At 46.5% G+C, this 24286-nt stretch overlaps 2 protein-coding genes across 2 annotated transcripts in view; both read right to left on the reverse strand.

The window, feature by feature from the left end:
- Positions 1–406: 406 nt before the first annotated feature.
- T265_06000 (hypothetical protein) lies at positions 407–20576 on the reverse strand (the record flags this gene model as incomplete). Its single annotated transcript, XM_009171152.1, has 8 exons — positions 407–739; positions 8023–8163; positions 9484–9816; positions 10611–10874; positions 11013–11165; positions 17543–17728; positions 18504–18933; positions 20284–20576. The coding sequence occupies 8 exons, from the start codon at positions 20574–20576 to the stop codon at positions 551–553; spliced, it is 1989 nt and encodes a 662-aa protein (XP_009169416.1).
- Positions 20577–21086: 510 nt separating this feature from the next.
- The window catches only part of T265_06001 (hypothetical protein), a gene marked incomplete at both ends in the record, with an annotated part of 33696 nt that continues 30496 nt past the window's right edge, over positions 21087–24286 (reverse strand). Inside the window, 3 exons of the mRNA XM_009171153.1 lie at positions 21087–21659; positions 21814–21970; positions 22192–22254. Coding sequence (XP_009169417.1) covers positions 21087–21659; positions 21814–21970; positions 22192–22254 — 793 coding nt within the window. The remainder of the gene's footprint in view (positions 21660–21813; positions 21971–22191; positions 22255–24286) is intronic.

A 24286-nucleotide genomic window follows, 5' to 3' on the forward strand; every position in this document is an offset into this window, starting at 1 on the left:
TTATGGTCGTTAAACTAGGCTAAAGACGAATGATCGCCTTTTCACTACGTGCATTACGTCGAGTGTTCATTTCGAGAGGCCTTGTATGTTTCTGTTAATCTTCGTCTGACTTGACGGATTAGGTGTGTGTGTGTGTGGGGGGGGAACTTTATTCCGTCAAAAAAATATAAAACAATTGTTATTTACTAGGGAAATGTTGACGGGACGGACGAAAATCAAGGACTGTGGAACTCCAAGCCAGCGCCTCAAATCGTACGCTATTTCCGAGATCCTACTGGCTGTAGTTGTGAATGTCTCCTGTGAGACTGTAACAAACAGTATAAGCATGTTGTTTCTTCATACCACCGAATTATCAGAAGGCACCGCGAGTTTGAAAACAAGTTTTCTTCATAAAACGCAATGTGGACAGTTATATTCCGAACTTGAGCAAGTTTGTGATCGCAAAAAAGAGAGATCAAATATTATCACAGTTGGGAGGAAGGCAAATGGGTCGATCGAACACCTGCCACCTGGGGAGAGGGAGACAGGCAGGGTGCTGGGCAGTTTCCGACTAGGAGGTGCTGGTTGCGGATGGCAGAAAAATCACCGAGGCCAAGAGTAGCCACATGTGTAAAAGTATAAAATAGACCAGGAAGATCATACGTGTTAGGGGCCAACGTCGAAACACGTTTGTGACCCGGACAGCAGCAGAATCCAAGAATGATGCGACCGGATGTAACGGTCGCGGAATGACTGAGTTCTGTGGGTGGGTGGGGGGCAAGGCATGGAAACAAATCATTAGTAAAGGCATGAGCAAACTAAGGGATTAACATCTTGAAATTGTTGATCGATTTGAGAATATTCGCACCGAATGAAGATTGGGCTTCGTGTGGAATATTTGCTGTGGTTGGATAATGGTGGGATAACACAACGTTCATATACCGATGGGCGACGTTTGGCTAACTTATTACGCTGCCTAGGAGTGACAAGACAACTTGCAATGACAGCCCGAAAAAGTGCATTACTGATAAATGTCCGACTACAACAAACGAGCGCTATTCAACCTGCAGCTTAAGCGGCACAGAAGTACAGACTGCTGTGATATCATCAAGTGTGGAACCCAGCGTATTCGGCTGACCGTACAGGTGCTCGATTCGCTACTGCAATCGGTCGAATGTTACGGAATGCACTAACCATGCATCTGTCACTAAGAGAGCCAATGGCTACACACGCTCCACCGAAATACAAGAAGTTAAGCGCAGCTGGCTAAACTACATGAACATCGAGCTGATTTGTCAGAAGACCAGTTTTTATTATCCGAAAAGAGTTTATTTACTCGGGCCGAGCCGTCACCTGAGGCCTATAGTATGCGCTTTCCAGTGCCGCAGCTTAAAAGTACAGGCTGCCTGGCCCAAAAAGGGCACGCCACGGCCTTCAGTCAGATGAAGTTACCGCCGTCCAGATGTACGAGCGGCAAACGATAAGCTATTAAAATATGAATACCGAGGATGACAGGTGTGTCAAGCGCAAAACTTGTGTGGTTTGGTGTGAAGGGCAGAGGGATTTTGATTCCCAAAAGATGGCGAAGCCCAATCAACTGGAGGAAGTTTGGAACCGATTGAGAAGTCATCGTTTCAGAAGGGCTTGGTAAACAATCGGTGGTTTTATAACTGAACAACGTTTCGCATTTCACACAAAAGCACTGGTGCAATGATGGGATCGCCTCCCGCCGACTGTGTCTACAAAACTGAATACAATGAATGCACTAAGGTCTATACAGGACAGATGGATAGAGAGCTTCAAACCAGAATCGGTGAGCTCAAGAGGAAACTCCACCGAGAAAGGCAGGTGAATATCGAGCGGTACTGAAAGGCTCGGCCATAGCGAGATATGAATTAGGCACGGGACAAAAAATAGTTGAGGTTTTGAGGCGAGGACTACGGTCCACTTCACAGAGACTGGTGGTCGAGGCGGTAACACTCGCCAAGCATTCCAGTTTGGATAGAATGGAAGGAGGGGCGAGATGGCTCAGTGGTTAGAGCGCTAATTTACTGAACAGACGGCACGTGGTTCGAATCTGACCTCTGCCTCTCGACTTCCCCTGTCTAGGTTTGGGTAACCTGTCAGTACCCCAGCCCTCGTGTTTCCTTAAGGTGGCAGGGCAATTGGACACCGAGTGTCATTACTGAACGATTTATTTTTATAGAATGGAAGGCAGGCGTGTGGAGGACGGTTTTAGGTCAGTCAAGCTGGCACGTGATTATCAGAAAGGGGAGTCATCAACAGAAGTAGCGTAGATTCGAAGTACCATCAAATCTTACCTGCCTTCAACTAAATTGTCGTAGCACCTACAATCACGCACACGCCAACAAAAATTTACCAGTGGCACTCAAGGTGAATCATCAATTGAAGCGAATTGAACCGGAAGATGTAGGATCCAAACGCGATCAAAAAATGATTCGAAACTACCCGAACCCATGATTTAGGCGACCAGACTAACCGACAAAACCCTTTAGGTGACATTCAACATTGACCTGATGTGGTAGCCGAAAGAGGTCATGCTGATCGTCTGTCCCAAAACTTGCCCGCTTGATAACTTACTCACGTGGCCTGACGAAGCCTTTGTGTCAAAAGCGAAACATTGCCCAGTTATAAAAACGAAGTCCTTCTTTAGGCTGGCGTTAGAATTTGGACTAGACCATGGAAAATGGACCATCCCATCCATACGACAATGAACTTATGGGTGGTTTCGCTGTCGCGCTCGTTCCCGTGGTATGCCCACATCCGTTCTGATGAAATACGAGCCCTGTGTCGACGTGAAATCTGGCATACTACCCGTAAAAGACACGAGATTCACTCTGAAGGTTCACAGAGAAGTAGATATATAAGTCGAATGATAACCTTTTAAAAAGAAACCTTGCTCTTTTTTTAAATCTCCAATAGATGGGTGTAGACCTTACACGAAGGCAGCCACAATCAGTAGTCAATCTGAGATAAAAATAGGTCCAGTCATGTGATTTTAGGGCAAGGTGATTAAATGGAATTCCGTTGAAACATGTGATCACCACGTATGTTCTACTGGTGGTACTGAAAACATACAAAGCAGACAAACTTGGATTAGACAACCAAACAGGATCGCTTATCCGTGAATTGCCATGAATGGCTGGTCGGCAGTGTGACTGGGTCTCCGGTCTGGAGCGTTTCTATGTTTCTGAGCGTAGTGATAATACGGGCTTCAGTTATCAGGGAGCGAACTCCAATTTCCCAGAAACGGCCTTACACATTTGAAAGGAAAACCCCCTCGGGTGCGGAACTGTTCATTCATAAACGGAAAATAAGCGATTACAAGCCATCAGACACGACAGTAAAAACTGCACAGAGTTTCTGAAAACGCCAACATCCTCGAGCGTCCTCCTGAGCTGCCTTGAACGTCGTTAGAATATTTGAAAGCGGTTCGTTAATTTCCAAATCGAAGTTCTATCAGATACGGTACTCTAAACTATGTGACCAGATACTACTCACACGTTTCATCAGTAGCACACGGGTAGGAGATCAGTCAGGCAGTGAACTGGCCGAGTTCACACGATATACAGATGAGAGATATATACTACCGTAGTGTCAAGCGAATTTAATCCCCGTTGTAGAATACTTCAACGTATTCAGGAAAACCCTCTCGTTGTAGAATACTTCGACGTATTCAGGAAAACCCTCTTGAATGACGCGTAAAATCACAAGCCAGAAATTGTAGATTCTTGAGATTTAGCAAAAGATGTGGTACTAGATGAAAAAAACACTAGATGTATTAAATACGTGATAAAAGGGGCACAAACCTCAAATTATGGGGGTTTCCGTCTAAACTGTTGCGCGAAGTAGTGCAAGTTTAAAGAAAGCCCGGAAAAGATGGCAAATCGATCTTAGTTAGCAACACGCTCCTGAGTACAACAGGTGGTACGCAAAATGATCAAAAAGTGCGCGTAAAGGATTGCCGACCAAATTGGTTCGACAAGTCAAGGGTTAAAGTTCATGAGGGATTACAAATGCATATCGAGTCTATGAGGTAGGCGCAGTAAACAGCAGCAGACAAGGGACGAGTTTGACCGGGGGAAAGGAAGTACGCCCGTAGTGTTACTGTTGTGTTTTGTCATCCACGTATATCCAGTGTGTCAACAGGATTTACGATTCACACACACAGTCGTGTGGCCAACGGTTCACTGAACACAATCAGCAGTCCGAAGCGCGAATAAACGGACTTGGCGTCTACAATTACAATGAATTTTATGCGCGCAAATCACTGGTTAACCGAAATAATTCTCAGGATGATATTTATTTTATCGGCCGCGACTAGTTGCTTTAATCCACCAGCAAAGATTGTCGTTGTTTAGTCTGTGCAATGGTGTAAACACTTTCCAACAATTTCGCGTTGTTGGATTTGTGGCCTCCGGGTAAGTGCTATGTGTTTTCTACCCCCTTTTCTCATTCGCATCACCAGCTTTATCCACGTTCATGAAACTAAGGTGGTCTTCATTATCCACTGTTGTATTCATCTGAAGGGATCCGATAGCCCGGAGGTATTGGTTTTAAGCGCTACAGTGAAATGGTTTGCTAGAGTGGTACTGCGGCTGTTCAGTGGATGTTGGTACAACGATCGACCAGGCGACATACATCTACTTGCGGCTTCCGCTACCCGGGTGATCGAACGATTCCCCCCGCGCTCTTCTTTGCTCACATGACGTCCTGGGATCTCACAATTGCCAGCTTTTCAGATTCCCACATGAATTCAACACGGTTTTATCATCGGACTGTAACTGGCTTAAGCAAAGTCAAGCAACAATGGGTTATGGCTTGTGTGCACACGCGCCGTTTCATCCAAGCAGCGTGTACCAGCAGACGGGCCACACAAATGTTCTGACAGGTACAATCAAATGTGTGTAGGCGTAAGTGATCCATCCAAGCTGTCGGTGGAGTCGAAAAGCAACAACACGAAAGCCCAGTTGTTTTGACAAGACTACGTGAGAGCAGCTCTGTCATGTGAACAACGAAATGACATGTCTATCGTATTGGGTTTGCTAGCACCACAGTTCTAGAAGAGGCGAGTCATGTGTTCGTAGAGCTCCTATGATCCAATTTTACTTGAAACGCGCTTAGGGTTATTCCGCTCGCACAATATTCGTTTTCTTCTGTTGTGGGGGCTGTTTTTGGTCACCTCATGGCCCCTGTCCACCAACGAGTTGTTCCGAAAAGAAATATTCCCGTTGGTAGAGATTTGTTCATTCGTTCAGCCGTAATCATTTCGGCGCATAGCTGCCAGGCCACTCGAAGGAAGTATGAGGGCTAAGCTACTGCCAGGTTGCCAAGCCTTGACAAGAGCGGTCGAGATGCAGAAGCCGGGTTCGAACCACGGGACTTCCGGCCCGTAAGTTCGGACCTTAAGCACTCAGATATATCGCACTGCGTAGGTAGGGGGAAGCATATTATACACGTTGGCAGCTCAGGTAGGGTAGATGGTCGTTGGCTTGTTTGCTGAGCTGGTGCGTAGAACCACTACGTTCCCCAATAACGCACTGATGATGTCACCTCGATTGGTGATGAAACGTTTACAATCAAATTGTCCAGCTCAGCGAACAAACCAACGACCATTATACACGTATTTGAATTGTGGCCCGATCAGCACAAAACTGAAGGACAAACAGCGCAACTTCAAGGACGTGTGGGTTGTGTCAGACGGATGTTGCTCGGATAAATAGCGCGGTAGCTAGCTACGAAAAGTGTGAAGACCGTTTGAATAAGAACCATCGGATCTGTTGAATAGCAAAGCAAGTATGCATTTGTATCGCCAAAACGAAGATGCCTCTTCATCGATCTCTTGTGAAACCACTGAACCCGAAACCAACGCTTTATAAGCAATGGCTAGAGTGATGTTCCTCTCAAAGCCAACTGTGTGAGAGGTTGACCTGTATTCAGTGTCCATGTTTGCTAGTTTTATGGACTATTAACAAGGTGGGGCGAGAGGGCTCAGGTGGTTAGAGCGCGAATTTATTGACCGGAAGGTCCGTGGTTCGAACTGGACCTCTGCCTCGCGACTTCTCCTGTCTGGGCTTGGGCAATCTGGCAGTATCCCAGCCTTCGTGCAACCTTCGGGTGGCATAGCAGCTAGACATCAAAAGGGTGCTACACCCACGTACACACTGGAATTTACTTGCTGGCAGTCGCAAGGTGTGCGCCTATAAGGCATTATAATGCATTACTGCGTAGAACACCGTCTGGATGAAAAGCTTAGATTCGACCAAAGGAGTAGTTATTCTAGAGATACTACTCACAAGGTTGCTGAAAACTATCTGACAGCCCACGACCGGTTTGGCCTTTCTTGGGGCTCATCAGGCAGGCGCAGTCCCCGAGTTTCTGTCAATCTTCTGTTCCAGCTGGATCGAAATTGGACCAAATTCGACAGATACACTGATTTGCATTCGAAGAACATCATAAAGCGGGAGATTCAGTTGGAATTCCAGGGAGTCTCCCGTGGAAACCAAATTGGTATGCAAATGAGCGTAGCTGTCGAGTGTGTGCTTGTTTTTCCAGCCCGGTTAAAGTTCGACCAGTTGGATTTCTGTCCATCCAGCTCACCTGCACCATGTTGAGGCTGCCTAAAAAAGGGCTGTATTCCCAAGGAACAAATTAGGAAGTACCAGATTCGTTTACTCGTCGGCCGATGTCCTTGACGAACTGTTGCGTGTAATTTTCCATGTTTTGTGTACAAGCATAGGGGGGATTTGAGCACGCGGGCACTAGTGTGTTTCCACATTGACGTCTATCTTCGTGACAGAAACGTAGAAGGGCCTACTTTGGAAATCCAAACAGGTTCTGTGATTCCAGAGCCAGTATTTTCGAAGAGCCACAGATTTGCCGTAAGGGTACTCCATCTCCGAACTGGTTGAACCATTGTGTGCGTGCATTCTTCATGCTGTTTCCCCCTTTGTGGAAGAAATTCTAGAATTGGGAGCCACTAAACCATTTGTGTATCCGTCAGGGCTGATGAGCTGAAGAAGGACGTTGACTGAACATTTTCGAGAACTGGTGACGGTTTAGTACCATTATCTCCTATGGAAGAACCGGTCAGCCCCATTCATGTTGTGGGGCATCTATACCACCTGAGGAGCCCCAAGAAGGGCGTAACCGGTCGTGGGCTGTCGAAAAGTTTTCAGCAACCTTATTAGTAGTGTATATACATGTATATGCATGTATCACGATGTCTCGAATATTGTGCCAACTGAAACATGAGGCGGCCTGGTGAAGCACATTCAGGTGCTTGGAAATACCATAAACGAGAGATTCAGCCGGGTTCCGAATGAGTCTCCCGCAAAACCAAATTTGTTTTCAAATGAGTGCATTTCACGGATGCAAGTTATTTCAAGCCTCAGAAGAGGAAAGTGTTAACCGGGTGCTCAACTAACTCCATTGTTTACGAACAGACTGAACAAAGACCGTCTCATGTTTCGGTTGATATACTATTCGAAATATTTTGTTCACACAATTGGCAATGAGCCGTTAAAGAGTTTTCAGCAGCCTTGTATGTAATGCCGAGAAAACGTCAACTTTTTTGTAATGAAGATTGCTGAAAACTCCTCGACAGCCCACGACCGGTTTCGCCATTCTTGGGGCTCATCAGATAGGCGCAATCCCCAATTTTCCGTCAACCTGATGTTCTACATGAAACCCAATTGGACGAAATTAGCGAATACACACTCATTTGCAAACTAATTTGGTTTTTTCGAGGGACTCATCTGGAACCCAGTTGCCTGGAAACATCAAAACTGAGAGATTCAGCTGGGTTCCGGGTGAGTCTCTCGCAAAACCAAATTATTTTGCAAATGAGTGTATTTCGCTAAAACGTCAACTTGTTTTTAAAGACACAGGGGCCTTGGAAACAAACACGCCAGTTGAGTAGAGACTGTCCAAGCCTGAACTAGGCGGGAAGTAGGAACGAACAACACAGTCACAACGAAAACAAGGGATGAATACAGAAAAAAAAACAGAAGACCAACTCACATGCAGTGCCAGTCGGGCACACCCATAGCCACCAGCAGCCGGATGAAATGGAAGTCGTACTCTTGTGTTCGACTGACTATCCTCTACGGCCAGTGCGGTTGCGAGGGTCTCGTTATCAGCCTTAGCGCGTTCCAGTCGAATCTATATGGAAACAACCGGATTTTATGAAAAATGCTTAACGGAAAAAGATGATAGAACGTGAATACAAACTGACTTGGGGAGATTGTTGGCTGCCTGTGCACGGCAGGCGTCCGTCAGAATGTTCCAGACACTCGGAAAGGCCAATTGAGAAGAAATCTACGAACAGATCGCTTGGGAATTCAACGCGGACACAGTACACCTCTAGACTTCTACAACTGATCGAACCAATCAGTCGTTCAGCTACCATGTCACCCAAAGGAAGCACGAGGGCTCAGATACTAAGGGGCTACAGAGAGGTCGAGTTGTCGGGGTTGGGTTCGAACTATGGATCTTCCAATCAATAAGTTCACAACCTACCCACCGAGCTATATCGAGTCTCTGTACAACCAAGCGGTGTTCTGTATGCGGGAAAACCATAGAAAGCGGCTAAATATGATTTTTATCGGTGATGAATGGGATCACAAAATTGTATACTGTACCCAAACAAAACAGACTGTATTCACTCAATATTGAGCGATTACCTGACAGAGCAGATCCACGAGAATTGTGTGTAAGTACGCGACTACTATTTTATGCAGATAGTTACTCGTAGCAAAAGTCGATAGATGGATATAAAATGCCGATCAAATAGAGCTAAACTGGAGACACGATTCATTAGTTGACACTCTCTTGTTAGAAGAGACATCACACCTAAGGTCATGGCTGGCTAGGAATGTTTCTACAGACTCTCCAAGATAACATGCCCTCTCCTGACGTCCACTGAGCAAAAAGGGAAGAGCGAGGATATTGTCGCCCGCTACTTAGTGACTTTCAATCAAACAGAAGCTTTTCTTCAATAGCTTTAACTCATCTTCTGGTTGGCATCTTTTGATGAATTTCACTTCGGGACATTATACGTAACCAACAGAAGTTGTGGCTGTTTATACACAAACTTCGGGAACGAAGGCATCACAAAGACAAACAAGAAGATACGTACTGAGCGGGCAAACGCTCAAACGCAACACGCTGGTCGAAGACATCCGAGAGAAAGACCACGGCAAACAAAAACACAAGAAAGTCCTCGTTCTCTCAAGGAGTCACGATTGTGGTGCAACAAGTGATCGAGCGTATGCTGCCACCCGGGTGACCTTGAGTTGATGAAAAGAATAAATCGATAAGCGCTGGCTTATAGCACACTTGAGTCAATTTTTTAATAGCCGGAAAACTCATGTGTTCAATCTGAGGTCCGCTATTGATGTACTACACAATCAGGTGACTAGACGAATAAACAAAGACGCGGAATGTGACGAGTAGCAGGACGCAATCGTATTGCCAACAAACCTTCAGAGCGTGATTTTGAGCCAACACCGAATCCAGAGCATCTTGCCGAGAGAGCAGAGTGTCGGTAAGTTGGCGTAGGCGAGATTCCAACGTGAGTACGTGTGCTGGATCCGTTCGTGTCACTACCATGGAGTTATTATCCGTTGCAGGTGAGGATTGGCCATCCGATGAGGATACTGGTCGCCTTGTCATCAGCTGACGCAGTCTGCCCAATTCAGACTCACTAGCTACTAGCTGCCCGTGAAGTTCAGCTCTCTGTTTGCTGGACGCATCCTCTAGGTCACGTTGGCGTTTACGTAGCACAGCCAGCTCGGAGTCTGCATCCTCACGAAGCTGAAAAATCAGAAGAGTCAGTGAGCAGGAGTTGTATAGGACAGATGAAAAATCAAGGGATCGAAACACATGAAAGGTGTGTGGTTTGAAGAGAAAACGGTTGAAACAAACGGTTGGGAGGCGAAACTCAGGGCTGTTCTCAGTAAGTCTCAGTCTTGTACCAATAGGGACAAATTAAACTCTTACTGGTCTCGATTGTACAGGAGGCGATGTTATGAACGTCCCAAAAAAGCGGGACCCTCCATCGGCCCTTTAGGTCTTAGCCCCTGGGTGAGCACGCATCTAACGATTCACTGGGGTTTTAGCCAAGACGTGACCAAATCTTGATAGGCTTATCAACACGAACGCTTTCCTCCTTATGGAAATCGCAAAGAAAGTCAGAGGGATCGGTTAGCTATTTGAACCCAGTTTCATACCAGCTCTGTGAATGCGTCTCAAAGGTTCGCATCCACCCCATGGATGTATACGCCTTTTTTATTCGAGACTTCAATTTGTGCATATCAGTACAAGATCCCATCACGGGTGGACAATCTACTTGGAAAAAAGAATCATCCCGTTAGAAAAACGTTCACAGACCTACAACTGCGGCAGAGACCAGTGGCACATAATCGCTGACGCATACGACAATAGGGACACGGTAAATCTGGAGAACGAAACGAAGCAAGAAGTTGTGCTAATAACTCGCAAATAACGCTTTGGTTAGGGTCGTACTGGCCTCCTCACCTGGCCTTAGCTCGGGGTGACACCATAGAATGTTTTCAACCCATGCTACTGAGTAGGCAGGAAACGGTTACCTGTTTTTCCCGTTCTGCTCTTTGTTCCGCTAATTCCAAGTTATGTCTTAGTGCCTCTCGTTCGGTTTGCATTTGCATTTCCAACTCCTGCATAGCCATCTCACGATGTTCCACCTCGATCCGCCAGCGTGAGGATTCTTCGTGAAGCATATCACACTCGGCGCGCAAAGTGAGTATCATCTTGCTGGATTCTGACTCCGCGGTATCCGATATCTGTGTCTCGCTCCCATTTCCAGCAGTTTCACCCCTTAGTGAAGCAATCAACTAGGAGGAGACAGAAGAGGTAGTCAGATTATGAAACCGAGAATAGCAATGTCTGCTCGATCAACAACCAAAATGGGTAAAAACACAGTGATGCGACGAAACAATCAAGAAGATAGACATACCCCAAGCCATACTTACCTGCTCCTTCATGTTAAGAATCCGAGTGGCTTTTTCCTTGTACTGAGCAAGTTCCTGCGTGATTCGGGTGGTTTGCTGTTGTGCCAGCTGAACGCGTTTCTCAGCCAATTCTGCCTGGCGTTGAAAGTCTTGCACGTTCGTTTCCATGGTGACCTATCAAAAACAGCTGGCTTGTCAGATTCTCGTGATATGAAAACACGGTGGAGCAATCCAAGGAGGGAAAGCATGATCCATTTCCCTCACAGCAAATAGAAAATTCAGGTGCCTCAGTTGTGGTACCAAACTGACGCCGAACAGACAAGCATCTCGAAAGAACCGGCAAGACTCAGATGACACGATCGCAAAAACACACATGGGAGCAGTTGAAAATTCGTGATTGGATTCTGACAAGAAAAATTGACTTCATCCGAGATGATTTTATTCCTCATATTCATCTACTACTCTAATGACCGCGGTACAAGCTGCCTGTCACGTCAGGAGTGTAAAGTGATACAGCTGCGTTGATTGGGACATGTATTGTGTATGCGGAACCATCGTTTGCCGAGGATAGGGCTGTTTTGCACGCCCAGCGCTGAGTGGCGGAAGCGGAGAGGGGTATGAAGGAAGTTACGAAACGTTTGGGTGCTGTCGCTGCTACTCACCTTTCGGGATAAGGATCACGCGATCCTCACTGCGCCTGGTTGGAGACACTGCAAAATATGACTGCCAACCGATATCAATGGCGTTCTTGTCAGTTTCTATCCAGATTACCTGAATGGGTGTCTGGAGTTGTAGGCACCTCGGAATGATGGTGGTAAGCTAGCACTAATTCCCTTCCGTCCACCTTTACTCTTTTCTTTACAACAAGGCTTTCAAATAAATCATGGTTGTACGGCAGCGAAATATCGGTGTTGCACAGTGAAGTCACGCTGTCGATGATGACGATGTAAAAAGAGATAATAACACAAAATGAGTCTTACAGCAAACTGCTCATGCATCGAAAGAATCTCTGCAGGTCGATATTTTCATGAAAAGAAAGTCGAAGTGTCCCAGACAGAGCTAGTATGGGTTTATATCGGAATAATTTCAACCCTACAGAACGATGCAACGGACAGCTGTTTCAATCAATACCCGAATTCTTCGGTACTGTACCAGGCGGGGCTTGGACAATGGCCTTGATCGTTCATCTATAACACCCTTTCCGTGCCTAGCTGCTATGCAACCCGAAGGGAGCACGAGGGCTGAGATACTGCCAAGTTGCCCAAGCCTAGACAGGGGAAAGTGAGAGGCAGAGCTCGGGTTCGAACCACGGACCTTCCGGTCGGTAGGTAAACTTGCGCTCTAACCACCTGAGCCATCTCGCCCCATGGTCTTGAACTGAAGGTGGATTAACTGATTGTGCAAGGAATCAGCATGTCATACTATCTGGGGAGATCGTAAGCCATGAAGACGAGAAATCTGCTCACGGAGCATCATTTGCCCAGTTCAGCGTGCAGGTCAAACGGCCAACTAACTGGACAAGCTACGCCACCGACACTCTCTTCCATAGGATTCCAAGTCTGGATGTAAGTTGGACAAAAACCACAAGTGATGAACCTGTGTGTGTGAAATAATACCGTGGATGTGAAATCCCGTACAATCAGTCTTTTAGCAATCCATGTTTGTTTCTTTGAAGGTGTAACTTGACATGCATCAAAAGCTATATATGAAACACAAACGCGACTCGCCCTTCATAGGAAACACTAAACGGGGCTGTCTAAACTGCTCCGGACTCCATCATCGACAGCATGACACCAGTGTTCAACACCAATGCTCCCGAATTAGGGGACAACTTACTGGAAAGTGTGGCTCACAGTGAAGGCAGACTCTAACAACCTTGGGGAAAACTGTGTTGCTCAGCCCCTATACGCTTACATGTGGATTAAAAAAAACACAGAACCGTTAAATAGACGGGGTGTTACTATCAGGCCGGGATATTCACTGCATTGGTTTTTCCTTTGGGCTCAAAAAGCCATCGTTGGATCTTCAAAAGGCATCGTCGCATAAACCATCTTCTTCTGAGCATAAGGGCCTCCAGTTCATTCAATTCTTGATATGTATAGTGTATTGTTTGAGTTACGTGAATCAGTACGTAATTTTCAGATAATGTAAGCTCTAATTTATGCGTTATACCTGGATACGGCTAGCGCCGTATGCACTCAAAATCACTCTAGTACTCTGACCTGCACCGATACCATGCATGACCTTGATCAATTTTGATCGACAAAGAAACGGTTTCATGAAGAGGCCATCGGTGAAATCACCGTATTGTCACAGATGGAAGAAACAGATGATCAAACTAGGCACTACTTGACCCGCGTGAGACGAGTCAAGCAAGCAACATCAGATCGAGGTCACAGATGTGTGACTGTGTCAACCACTCCTGTTCGACAGGCTATATGCATTCGCAAACGGCACCCTTTAAGGTTACCGGGAGATTTCGCTAGCATTGCAACTAAGCTGTCTTATGAAACGGGAATATTGCGCTACTCTTCCCCGAACCATATATGGGGGGAATCATCTGTCCAAGGGAATTTCCGAATCGGTTGTAATCAATGACTTGCCACTTCACAAACTCCAAGTGAACTGGCATGGTTTATCAGCCTGACGGGGAACTACGACTCTGCTGAGTTCTATAATGCAATATGGATGCTAATTTGACTTCAGTGAAAACAACCGAAGGTTCATTCAAACACGATACCACAGCGAAGGCGTTCTCAGGACAGGAATGACTGTCTATCCAAGTCTTACTGGGATGTACCCATAGGTTTTCGATCGACTGATGATTCGGCGAGTCACCACCTCGATGATACACCTATAAAACGCACAACGAAATTATCCGCCATTAGTGTATGAAGTGGGGTTATCTTTATCGTCGTAGTACACTACTCATAAGGCTGCTGAAAAGTCCTCGACAGCCCAGGACCGGTTTCGCCCTTCTTGGGGCTCATTATCTAGGCGCAATTCCCGAGTTTTTGTTAACCTTATGTCCTCAATCATAAACGAGATATTCAGCTGGATTCCAGATGAGTCTCTCACAAAACCAAATTTGTTTGCAAATGAGTGTAGTTCGCTAATTTCGTGCAATTTGGTTTCAAGTAGAGCATGAGGTTGACGGAAACTCGAGCATTGCGCCTATCTGATGAGCCCCAAGAAGGTCGAAACCGGTAGTGGGCTGTCGACGAATTTCCAGCAACTTTACGCCTATACATGTATCGCGATATCTCGAATATCGTACCAACTGAAACATGAGGCGGCCTGGTGTAGCCACAGTTGTTTAAGAATAGCATAAGCGGGAGATTCAGCTGGGTTCCAAGTCTCTCACAAAACCAAATTTGTTCGCTAATTTCGTGCAATTAGGTCTCGAGTAGACATAAGGTTGACGGACATAGCAATCAAGTCGGAATTTACCATTGTTAAATGGCCAGACGAAACAGCGGGGCGACATTGATTATGTCTGTTAAGCGGATTTCCTCACTGAAACCGTCTTATCGCAAGCAGTTATGGCCGAACGGGGTATTCCGCACGCGATTGGCCAGAGGGTAGGGCCACTTGCAGGTTCAGCATCAAGGCGAGTTCTGACTGGTCGAAAATGGTGAACTCAACAGCCAATCATGATCCAGTGTCTGTTGAAAGCCGGTCGTCAGTGTCTCAAACTGTCCAGAAACCATCCGTCCCTAATAACCGAACATCACATCATTTGGACGGATGTGCCACGTGCAGGACACGGACTAAAACGAGGGCGTGCTCTGATTGGTCAGAATGCCGGCCAATCCGGATCGAGCGTGTTTGACTCGACGCTTCTCGTCCCCTCACGGTGATTCTAGCACGACCTTGTAAAACACTGTGATTACCCTATAAATATAGATGTAATGATTCTCCTTTTGTCTCCATAAAGGACTGTGTAGAGCCACTGTGCCTTTTGATGTACCATAGTGGACGGAGCAGGAAGCCAAGGGACCGATACAGAGTTGCGCTACCGTTCGGCAAGACACAACACATCCAGAAGGAATCACAATTTTCAGAATGTTGTCGCCGCATACAGTGTATAAACGACGCAGTGTATATGTGACTTTTACCTGGTTTCGAGGCACCTTTGGTGTTTCTTTTTGACGAGAACGCTAGCTTGGAAGGTTTAGACCGAGAACTCAGCTGAAAAATTATCGTTATTACATTGTCATTGTTGGGGGGTGGTTAAGTAGTGTATGCATACAACCTGAACAATGAGTGCAGACTCAGGCGGCGGTAACGATTACCTGCACTTCACCGATGCACTATAAGCGTGACCTGGCCAAAACGTTGCACCATCGAGCCCGAAAAATGTGATCCATGAGGACACAGTTCAAGTTCAAGACACACTCTCGAGTCTTACGACCATCTCGAAGTGTTCACTAAGAAACACAGTGGAAGGCGGCAGCAACGTCCCTAGACCTCACATTCTCATCAACCTATCGTTTGAAGTGGATGACCTAGGTGAAGTGGTACACTGGTAGAAACGGTTCAGAGGACCAGGTCAGGTTCTGTATAAAAGATTAATCGTGTTCCGGTGCCACAATTCGAATTTCCATTTTCATACTCTGCCATATCCAACATCTACTGATCTACGTATGGGTGCATGATCACCTATCTGGGAAGAATGAAACGGCAACTAAGCCTGAGGGTGGGGTAGCACACATCGTTAAGAGTACGACAACAGTGGAACTGATCAGATGCAACGACCGTACATCGGAGGCAATCAGGATCACATTGCTGGTCTTGTCAGTTGTTCGTCATCAAGCATCGTACCGGTTCAACGACTGCATCCGATACCGTGCCCAGCACAAGTAAACAGTAGAGTTCTGAAATTTGCGGAGGTCACTGGTGTTCAGATCTGTGTGAACAGAGACAACTCGTCGCTCCGTTGCCATTAGCGTGATAAACTGCAAAGCAAGCCTTTGGTGTGGTAATTTTTCGCTTTTTTAACAATTCATTTGTTACTGGTACGCCCCTGATGAGAGAGTGAAATAAATTCGCAAAAAAGCATAACACTTCGAACACCGTTCGAAAACGCTCCCTTCGTTTGGTTCCCCGAATGCACTCAACAAGATAGTAGTTGTGTTTGTTAAACATCAGAAAGAGGGAAGCTTCTCCGTGGGATGAAAGTAAGACAGGGCGGGGCCTGTGGTGAACAGATTGTAGTCAGGATTCAGCGAATCAACCAATCACATTTAAGCTGGTTTGGTGCTTATTACAGACCGTTCTCCAGGAAGGTAGAACGGTGAGAATGCTTCACGCAACATTATATATATAAGGATCACAGCTTAGAGGATATGAGTGTGCGCTTCGTACATTAACAGCCAAAAACAGAAGAGCGGAACCGAAAACACTTCTAGGTCGCTTCTTGTGTTACCTGGATACTTCTACATATCACAACAACAGAACAATGAGCGTAGTAAGTGCTCTCTACACGATCATTCCAAGACTATGCAGGACCCGAGAGTTCAAGCTCTCAGCTTACAAGCTACGCTGATAAAAGAATGGTGTGGAATAGATTTCATCGCCCTCGTTTACGATATGCTCAATGAAAACATGACAACTCAAAGAGTAGTGTTGGAGCATACAACAATATCCGCAATCTAGGGTGACATTGGGAGGCAAATGGTGTTGTGCAACACACGACTGCAATCAGGAGAGTACCAGGGCACTGTGCATTAACGATCAAGGTCCCATGAAAGTAAATTTGACAAACAATGTTGTTATGGCTGCCAAAGGGGAACTGCCGGGGACTAATACTCTCTCCGATGAGCAGCTCAACCTTCAATCGTCTTTCAACTGATCCTGAATGGTGGTGCAGTGAGATGAGCTCAAAAAAGTCCAATCACCAAGTCAAGTGGCAGCTTCAGGTGGGGAATGACGTCCCAAATTATTTGCAAAGCAATGTTGGGGTGTTGCGGGATAGGTATTTTGTTCATAGCCACATCACTCTCGTTTGAACAATCGCCCTCCTGTTCTGGCGTAATTATTCCGGTGATTCCACAGGGGGGGGGAAGCACTGGACTCGAGTTTCGCTCTTATTAGAGCTCATCAGCAATGCATATTCAATGGCCGTGCCGGGATTTGAACCTCGGTCATCTGACATGCGAGGCGAGCGTGTAACAACCACTCCACTGATGTACGTTGGACGTCTGAACAGGCGAACGTGTTCACACTTGAGCGATGTCACTGGTGCACCCGACTGATCGAACGACGACCTAGTAACTGTCCTGGTTGTGACGATCGACTGACCTGCCAGTCAGGACTTCCCAGTCAGGTAGCGTGGTACACCCTACCAAACATAGTTCGCATTTGTTGTATTTGTGCGCAATATCAGAAAAACTGGATGCTAGGTTGCAGTTTCTTCCACTCACGAACCTTTCCAACAGTGTGAACAGTGCCCACCCGACCCAAACAGGTCGTTCCCTGGCAAAGACCAAACAAGACTCGTTGTATAGCATGGGAGGTGGTGAACGGCAACAGTGGGGACAATGAATTACCAAAGCTTCCTGTTTCACCTCAAGTTGCCGCCGGGCATCGTTCAGTTCGGATTCCATCATCACAAGCCTTGAGTTCAGGGATTCCACGTTCGTGTCGGGGGTGGAAATTTCCAGCTCCTTCACTCGAACTTGCAGTTCCCGCAGGCGAGAATCCGAATCACGCAGCTTGTTTTCCAGGCGTTCGGTCTGGCGACAGAAATATAACACGAATGGCTGTTAGATAGAGCACAAACTAAACAATGGACATCGGTAAGAATCCAGCGAATTGGCTCGTAAAAAATCGTTCAGTTGTAACACCCTACCGGTGCCTAGATGCCATGCTCCTAGAGGGAAGCACAAGGGCTGGGATATTAGCAGACTGCCCAAGTCTAGACAGGGGAAGTCGAGAGGCAGAGATCGGATTCGAACCAAGGACCTTACGGCCAATCAATTCGCGCTCTAACCATTGAGACATTTCACCCCCAATGGACTTGTAGGCTGTTATAAAGTCTAATTAATAAGTAAAGTTAGGGAGAATAACACGGACCATCAGTTCTCGGTGAAATATATATTAACTTCTATCCGGAACTATGACTGGAGTTTATCACGAAGAGTGTACAAAACAGCTTGAGGTTGTACACGGCGTGTGCTAATTACACCCAGATTACTGCGGATGGGATCTGGCTGTAACACCAATGTGTCTTCAGGTTTGGAATGAAGAACTGACCTCCTGATAACGGGGGGGGGGGGGGCCCGGAATTAGTCAATGGTGGTAAACCAGTCGCGAGCACATAGCAGCCCGAGGGGGTAAGTTTTAGTCTAATCGATCAGCACTTGGTAAAAACAACTCAAATGTTCAAAGATAACCGGGGTTAACAGCAAAGTCAACGGCCTCTTTTCCCTACAGGGAGATTCTCATGTATACCTGAATGAAATTGGTCTCCCGTTCCTAAGAACAAGGGGGGGGGGAATCAAACCTTACCTGTCCTCGTAATTCTTTATTCTCTTCCGTTGCTTTGTGGTTTCGTCTGAGCAAGTCAGAGACTTCTTGACTCAAGGAAGAGACTTCACTACGAAGAATCTTGTTCTCCAAAATCAAATCGCTCATGGACTGACGCGACTGAGTGACCTTTGTATGACTTGGATTGAGGAAGGATTCATGTGAATTCGTTGTGCCACCAGCCTCAGTGACGATCAGTGGTTGGCTATCGGGTTCGGGAATCTTGTCCACAGGCATTGTTTGGTACCCGCTACTGGCTGTGCGCACATCAGCGTCTACAGAAGATGGACCAGAGGTTGTGTGAAGCTCCGTAGTGGTAGGGACCGAGAGAAGCTTCGTAGTTGAATCATTCAGAAACGTGAAAGGGTCCGAACGAATCCGTTCATCGTCAGTTGACGGTTTCTTGGGAGTCCTGTGTTCAAGAAATCAAACAGAAGAAATCTAGGATAAGGTCTGCACCATCAAGGAAGCAGAATAACGGAGCCGCTGGCTCGGACGTATCAATACGTCACAGAATCGAAGCCAGTAAAATTTACAGTGTAGCTGACGCAAATCAAACACATATTGGAGAACGGATGAGATGTGAAGGCTACATTATTGATCGGCACATTCTGTTTGTAATTCTGCGCAGGCCTATTGCAAATGTGCTCAGCAGCTGTGCTGGACAGCACTGAGACGAGGCGCTATCTCAACTGACATCCTCGCGAACACAATGTTCTCCGTTCAGCCAGAAATCAGAGATCCGTAGAGGTAAACCAATGGGTCAGTGCTACTGATGAGTCCCACCAAGGGTGAAGGGCGTTGTGCGACCGAGTTTTGGAAATCGGACCACGACCGGCCGAAATTCTTAATCCATGGCTAGTGGAATATGTCTAACAAAAATTGACCGTTGGGTGCTTAGGTGAAGATCCACACCCTCTAAATCAAATTTATCGGCTAAGCAAGAGTGATCAACGAACACGTGATCCTGAGGTCGACAAACTGTGACTAGTGAATAACGCCCAAAAATAGGCATGACGCTGTCATACGACGTCGAGTAGGGGGTTCCCTGTGTTGTAACTGGTGGACGATCGTGCAACTCTGTATCGGTCCCTTGGCGTCCTGCTCCGTCCACTATGGTACATCAAAAGGCACAGTGGCTCTACACAGTCCTTTATGGAGACAAAAGGAGAATCATTACATCCGTATTCACAGGGTAGTCACAGAGTGTTCCACAAGGTCGTACTAGAATCACCGTGAGGGGGCGAGAGGCGTCGAGTCAAAGATGCTTGATCCGGATTGGCTAGCATTCTGACCAATCAGAGCATGCCTTCGTTTGGTTCGTGTCTTGCACGTGACATCCGTCCAAATGATGTGATATTCGGTTATTAGGGACGGCTGGCCTCCGTACACCCTGACTACCAACAAAACCCCTTACCGAAACTAATAACGTCAGAAACACTACGATAACACAGAATGGTTCAACGACATAGGAAGAACATGGATATATCACGGAGACATCAAAATAAGATCGAATGCAGTAGTGAAAATGTAGACTCAGATGGATGCCTAAAACGACAAAACTATGAAAAATCTATCCAGGACAGTGAGACGCGCACAATGCGAACCGTAGTGAATAAAGGCGCGGAAAATGTGTTCTCTGTCGCGAGAAAAAAGCATGTTCCAATTAATCAGGAAATGACGAGAAGCAAACCGTTTCCTTGATTCAGTATACGTTCACTTTGAAAGATGTCATAATGACGGTTAAACTCGAAAAACTTACGTAGGGGTACTTGCCCGGGGGAAGGTTGCAGAAGTGGAAAGTCGTTTCTGAGATTCCGGAGGGAAAACATGTTCTTGACGTCTGTCGGAATCCGCATCAAAGGTGGGAATGATAATGGGATAATCGGAGGTTTGCGATCGACTTTCCGAGGGTGTGGTGTACACGCCATCTTCATCATTGCGAGGACCAGCAGTATGTCGCAGCGGTGAGGACTTTAGTGCATCGGCAGCGGTACTATCTATGGTGTTGAGCAAATTCTCTGCCTTACTGGCCAGGCCAGTCAGCCAAGACATCTGAAGAGGGGAATATAAAAGCTGACCGCCTATTGAACCCGAAACCAGTAACTGAAGGTTACGCCAGATACAATAAACCGGAAAGTCGCACACGCACACAGCACAAGTGGAAGATAAAGAAAGATTTTGACCGTGCACGGTGTCGTATACAGATGCAACCCTCAGGAGAGATTACTTCTCTCCAGAGACCACTTTTCAATGATTTGTTCAGCTTGGATGACTGCGCCATCGGCTCATTCAAACTAGAGGTTCATATTAACGCAGATGAATAGGTCACTCGGTTCACTTACAAGCCTAGTAAGAAGAAAAAGTGTGAACTCCCATTGAAAGGTTGCTAATTTAGGATGAGACCGCAGATAATACAAGCTGAGGTCAACCGGACCATCCACGTGATAGACAAAAGGTCGCCAACACACGATTCCTACCATGAGCCTAATTTATTAGTTCTATGTAGCCTCATTTGACGCGCACTTGAAGCTGATGGAATTCACTCATGCCCATACATACACGTCACTCCTGTTGGGATATTCCTCCACTTGTGTTGGTACGAACAATGTGGTTCTTAGGATCTCTTATCATTAAGTGTCCTCGGCCATGGTGTGTCCGGTATTCGATGTTCGGTTTAATGAATTCATCGGGTAATTCTCGATTAGGGCTGAAAGATGCCGAGTCTACATGGTTTGGAAACCCAGAGGACAGAGAGAAATGCAGAGCCCCATTAGGTAACCCTGTCCTGTAACGAAGCGAGATGGCCCAAGTTGTTAAGGGTGCGAATTTACTGACCGGAAGGTTCGTGGGTCGAACCCGACCTCTGACTCTCGACTTCCCCTGTCTACGCTTGGGCAACCTGGCCGTATCCCAGCCCTCGTGCAACCTTCGGGTGGCATGGCAGTTAGGCACCGGAAGGGTGCTACAGCTGAATGATTCTTGATTTTTACGGTCGAAATCAGACAAACAAAAGTCCAGAACTCTAACAAACGTCTGGTCATTGTAGCTTTCGTAGACCCGAAAGATTTCCACATTTATCCCGATTAACCTTAGAAGACTGGTCGAGTGCCGGACAAACGAAAGCAATGATAATCTCTATTGGCATGATCAAAAATGAGAAAACAAAAGTCCAGCTGTTAAACTTCTGTATTAGTCATATTATTACTAGCGGGCGAAACTGATATGAGAGGGCTTTGTGTGTTAAACAGTGCGCAAAAGGCGAGAAAAACAGTAATCAAATACCGACAACCAAAAAAAAACAAAGAAACTCTGAAAGGCACCCGGATTTGTTCGGTTTAGAGCACAAAACGGGATGAACGAGGACCAAATCGAGTTGATCAAGTTGAGGTATCACAAAAAGGGCAGGGAGAGAGAGTGAGTAGAAAGATGGCAAATGCTGCAACAATCTGCATGTGGGGGGAGGGGGAATTGATATTGCGCGTGCACAACAACTAACGGCAATGTTTAGCCAAAGGGATCGAATAGACAAAGAAGAGATGATTTGACAAAATGGGCAAATGAATCACTTGCAGAACGGTGAGGGGAATTCCTAGGCAACACGGTGAAGGCGACCTGGATGGAGGTGGCGGGCATAGAGTGTAGGCAGCATGGTCATTTCATCATATACTTCGCAGCGGCCATACCGATCGAGGTCTGAGACGGACCGATCGATTCGCTGGGGGCAGGTTTTCTGAAAGGGAATATTAGACGAAAGTTGAAACTAAGAGCCAATATTCATTGAATCACGGCAGTCATTGGTACACAATAAGTCGGTTTGACAACCTCTTCGATGTGTGCAACTCGAAGAGAGCGGAGAGACAGGGTCATGTCGGTTAGGTTCGAACCATGGAACCTGCCGATTAGTGGCCCATACATTAAGAGCTGAGCCATCTTGAGCCCCAATCGGTGTACGGTTGTGAGAGAGAGAGAGAAAGAAAGGGAGATGAAACAGGTGGGCTCGAGCAGTAATGGAGGGCGGCTTTGAAGGCTTCCCTCATGGAAAACAGAACGTTACAAAATCTGGCAAGCCGATTTTCTAAAGGCAAGGTCAGAGGAATTCCGTGTTAGAGCCCACAAATATTTGAACAATAAGTAGGAATAGAGGCTATGTTATTTCCCAACCAAAACAACTTGTGTTCAAGGACAGACGTGAAGAAATTCCACACTGTATACACACGTCCACTGATAAACAGGATTGGAACGTTTGACCGTTGCTCACTAGTCAACGTTGAAGACAAGTGTGGCCATCGTGATCTCAGTACAAGATAACAAGGAACAGAAATTCCATTCGACATCTTCAAAAGAAGGACTCACCACCAAGAGAACGATTAAACTGTTGTGGTGCTTACACCCCGTGTAACGTGGTGTCGACCACGTACTAGCCAGTCTCGTAGACGCGGTCAAAGTGTGTGCCGGTGCTGCAAGACATCTCAACCTACTTTTGGTTAATCAATAAAATTCCATACGCAGTAGCAGGGCGCGCAGCTACGCGATTGCACTTTATGTGCAATGTGACAACAGTCCTATTATCTGTTGTCTCGCTATGCTAGGCCTAGGCTTGCTGTGCCAAGACGACCGACCGAAGGCTTAACCGCCCCACTGTGCAAGGAACAAACAGACAGCACGTGAGAGAGATTTGATGAGTCAGCAATGAGCAGGGCTTGGAAGTCACCAAGTCAACTCCAGAGGCCTGGCCTAAAACGGTGCGCCATTATCGGTCACAAATAACAAAGGCGTTTGAAGCTGAAGGGTAGGTCTGAGTTCTGCGGAATTTTGGCAACCAAGGTGTCTCTCTTCGCTCAGCAAAGCACTAAAATATGGTCAAAACACCACCCAAATGTTCCACTTGGTGGGAATCAGCCATAAACTTCCAATATTCGGCAAGGCGCGTTGCGGCACACACTGGAGATTTGACGATTTCCGAAACCTCTACGTCTCCGATTTTTCCATCAAAAACAAAACGGCATAGGAATCCAATCGCTGCGTACGACGCGAATTTCAGTTCGTAAGCGCGCTAGAGAAAGGACAACCGGAAAGTCTGGTGCACAGGTCACAGTAACGGCAACATCACAGTGCCAATAAAAGACAGAGTGCACAGAATCCTGTTCCTTCAGTCATGTCAGAAGCGGATTTGAAAAGCGATGACAGTCGCAGGTGAAACCATGTGATAGAGCAGCAGTAGTTGTTGTTACAGTGACTGCCAACTCGAATCTAGAATCGATCAAACGGTCATCAGTGGTCGATGTTTCCAGCATAAGATTAAGCGATTCTTGCGATGGAAAAAATCCACTGGTGTCAAAATTGCGCAAAGAATCGAACGAAACGGTGTGAAGCCCAGCAACGGTTTCATCCGTTTCGACGCGTATCAAATAGGTCCAGTCCCCAGATTTCTACTCAACAGGTAATTTGTGATATATACTCATTTGCGAATCAACTTGGTATTGATGGGTGACTCAGTTGAATCTCGCGATTATAACCTGATTCAACTACAAGTGTCCCACGAAGATCGTCCCCTGTTGACGCTAGAACGATATACAAGACAACAAAGCAGTTCGGCTCACACGACACTACTCATGAAGTCCCCGGCCCCCAGTTGGGGACTCATCCGGTAGTGTCACACGAAGGAAACCACGGAATATCGTGCCAACATGAACGTAAGGCGGTCTTTGTGCAACATATAAGTTGTGCAAACGAGCGGATCAGCTGACATTCGGCTAACACTC

Source organism: Opisthorchis viverrini, assembly GCF_000715545.1.
Source record: "Opisthorchis viverrini unplaced genomic scaffold opera_v5_119, whole genome shotgun sequence".
Classification (NCBI taxonomy): domain Eukaryota; kingdom Metazoa; phylum Platyhelminthes; class Trematoda; order Opisthorchiida; family Opisthorchiidae; genus Opisthorchis; species Opisthorchis viverrini.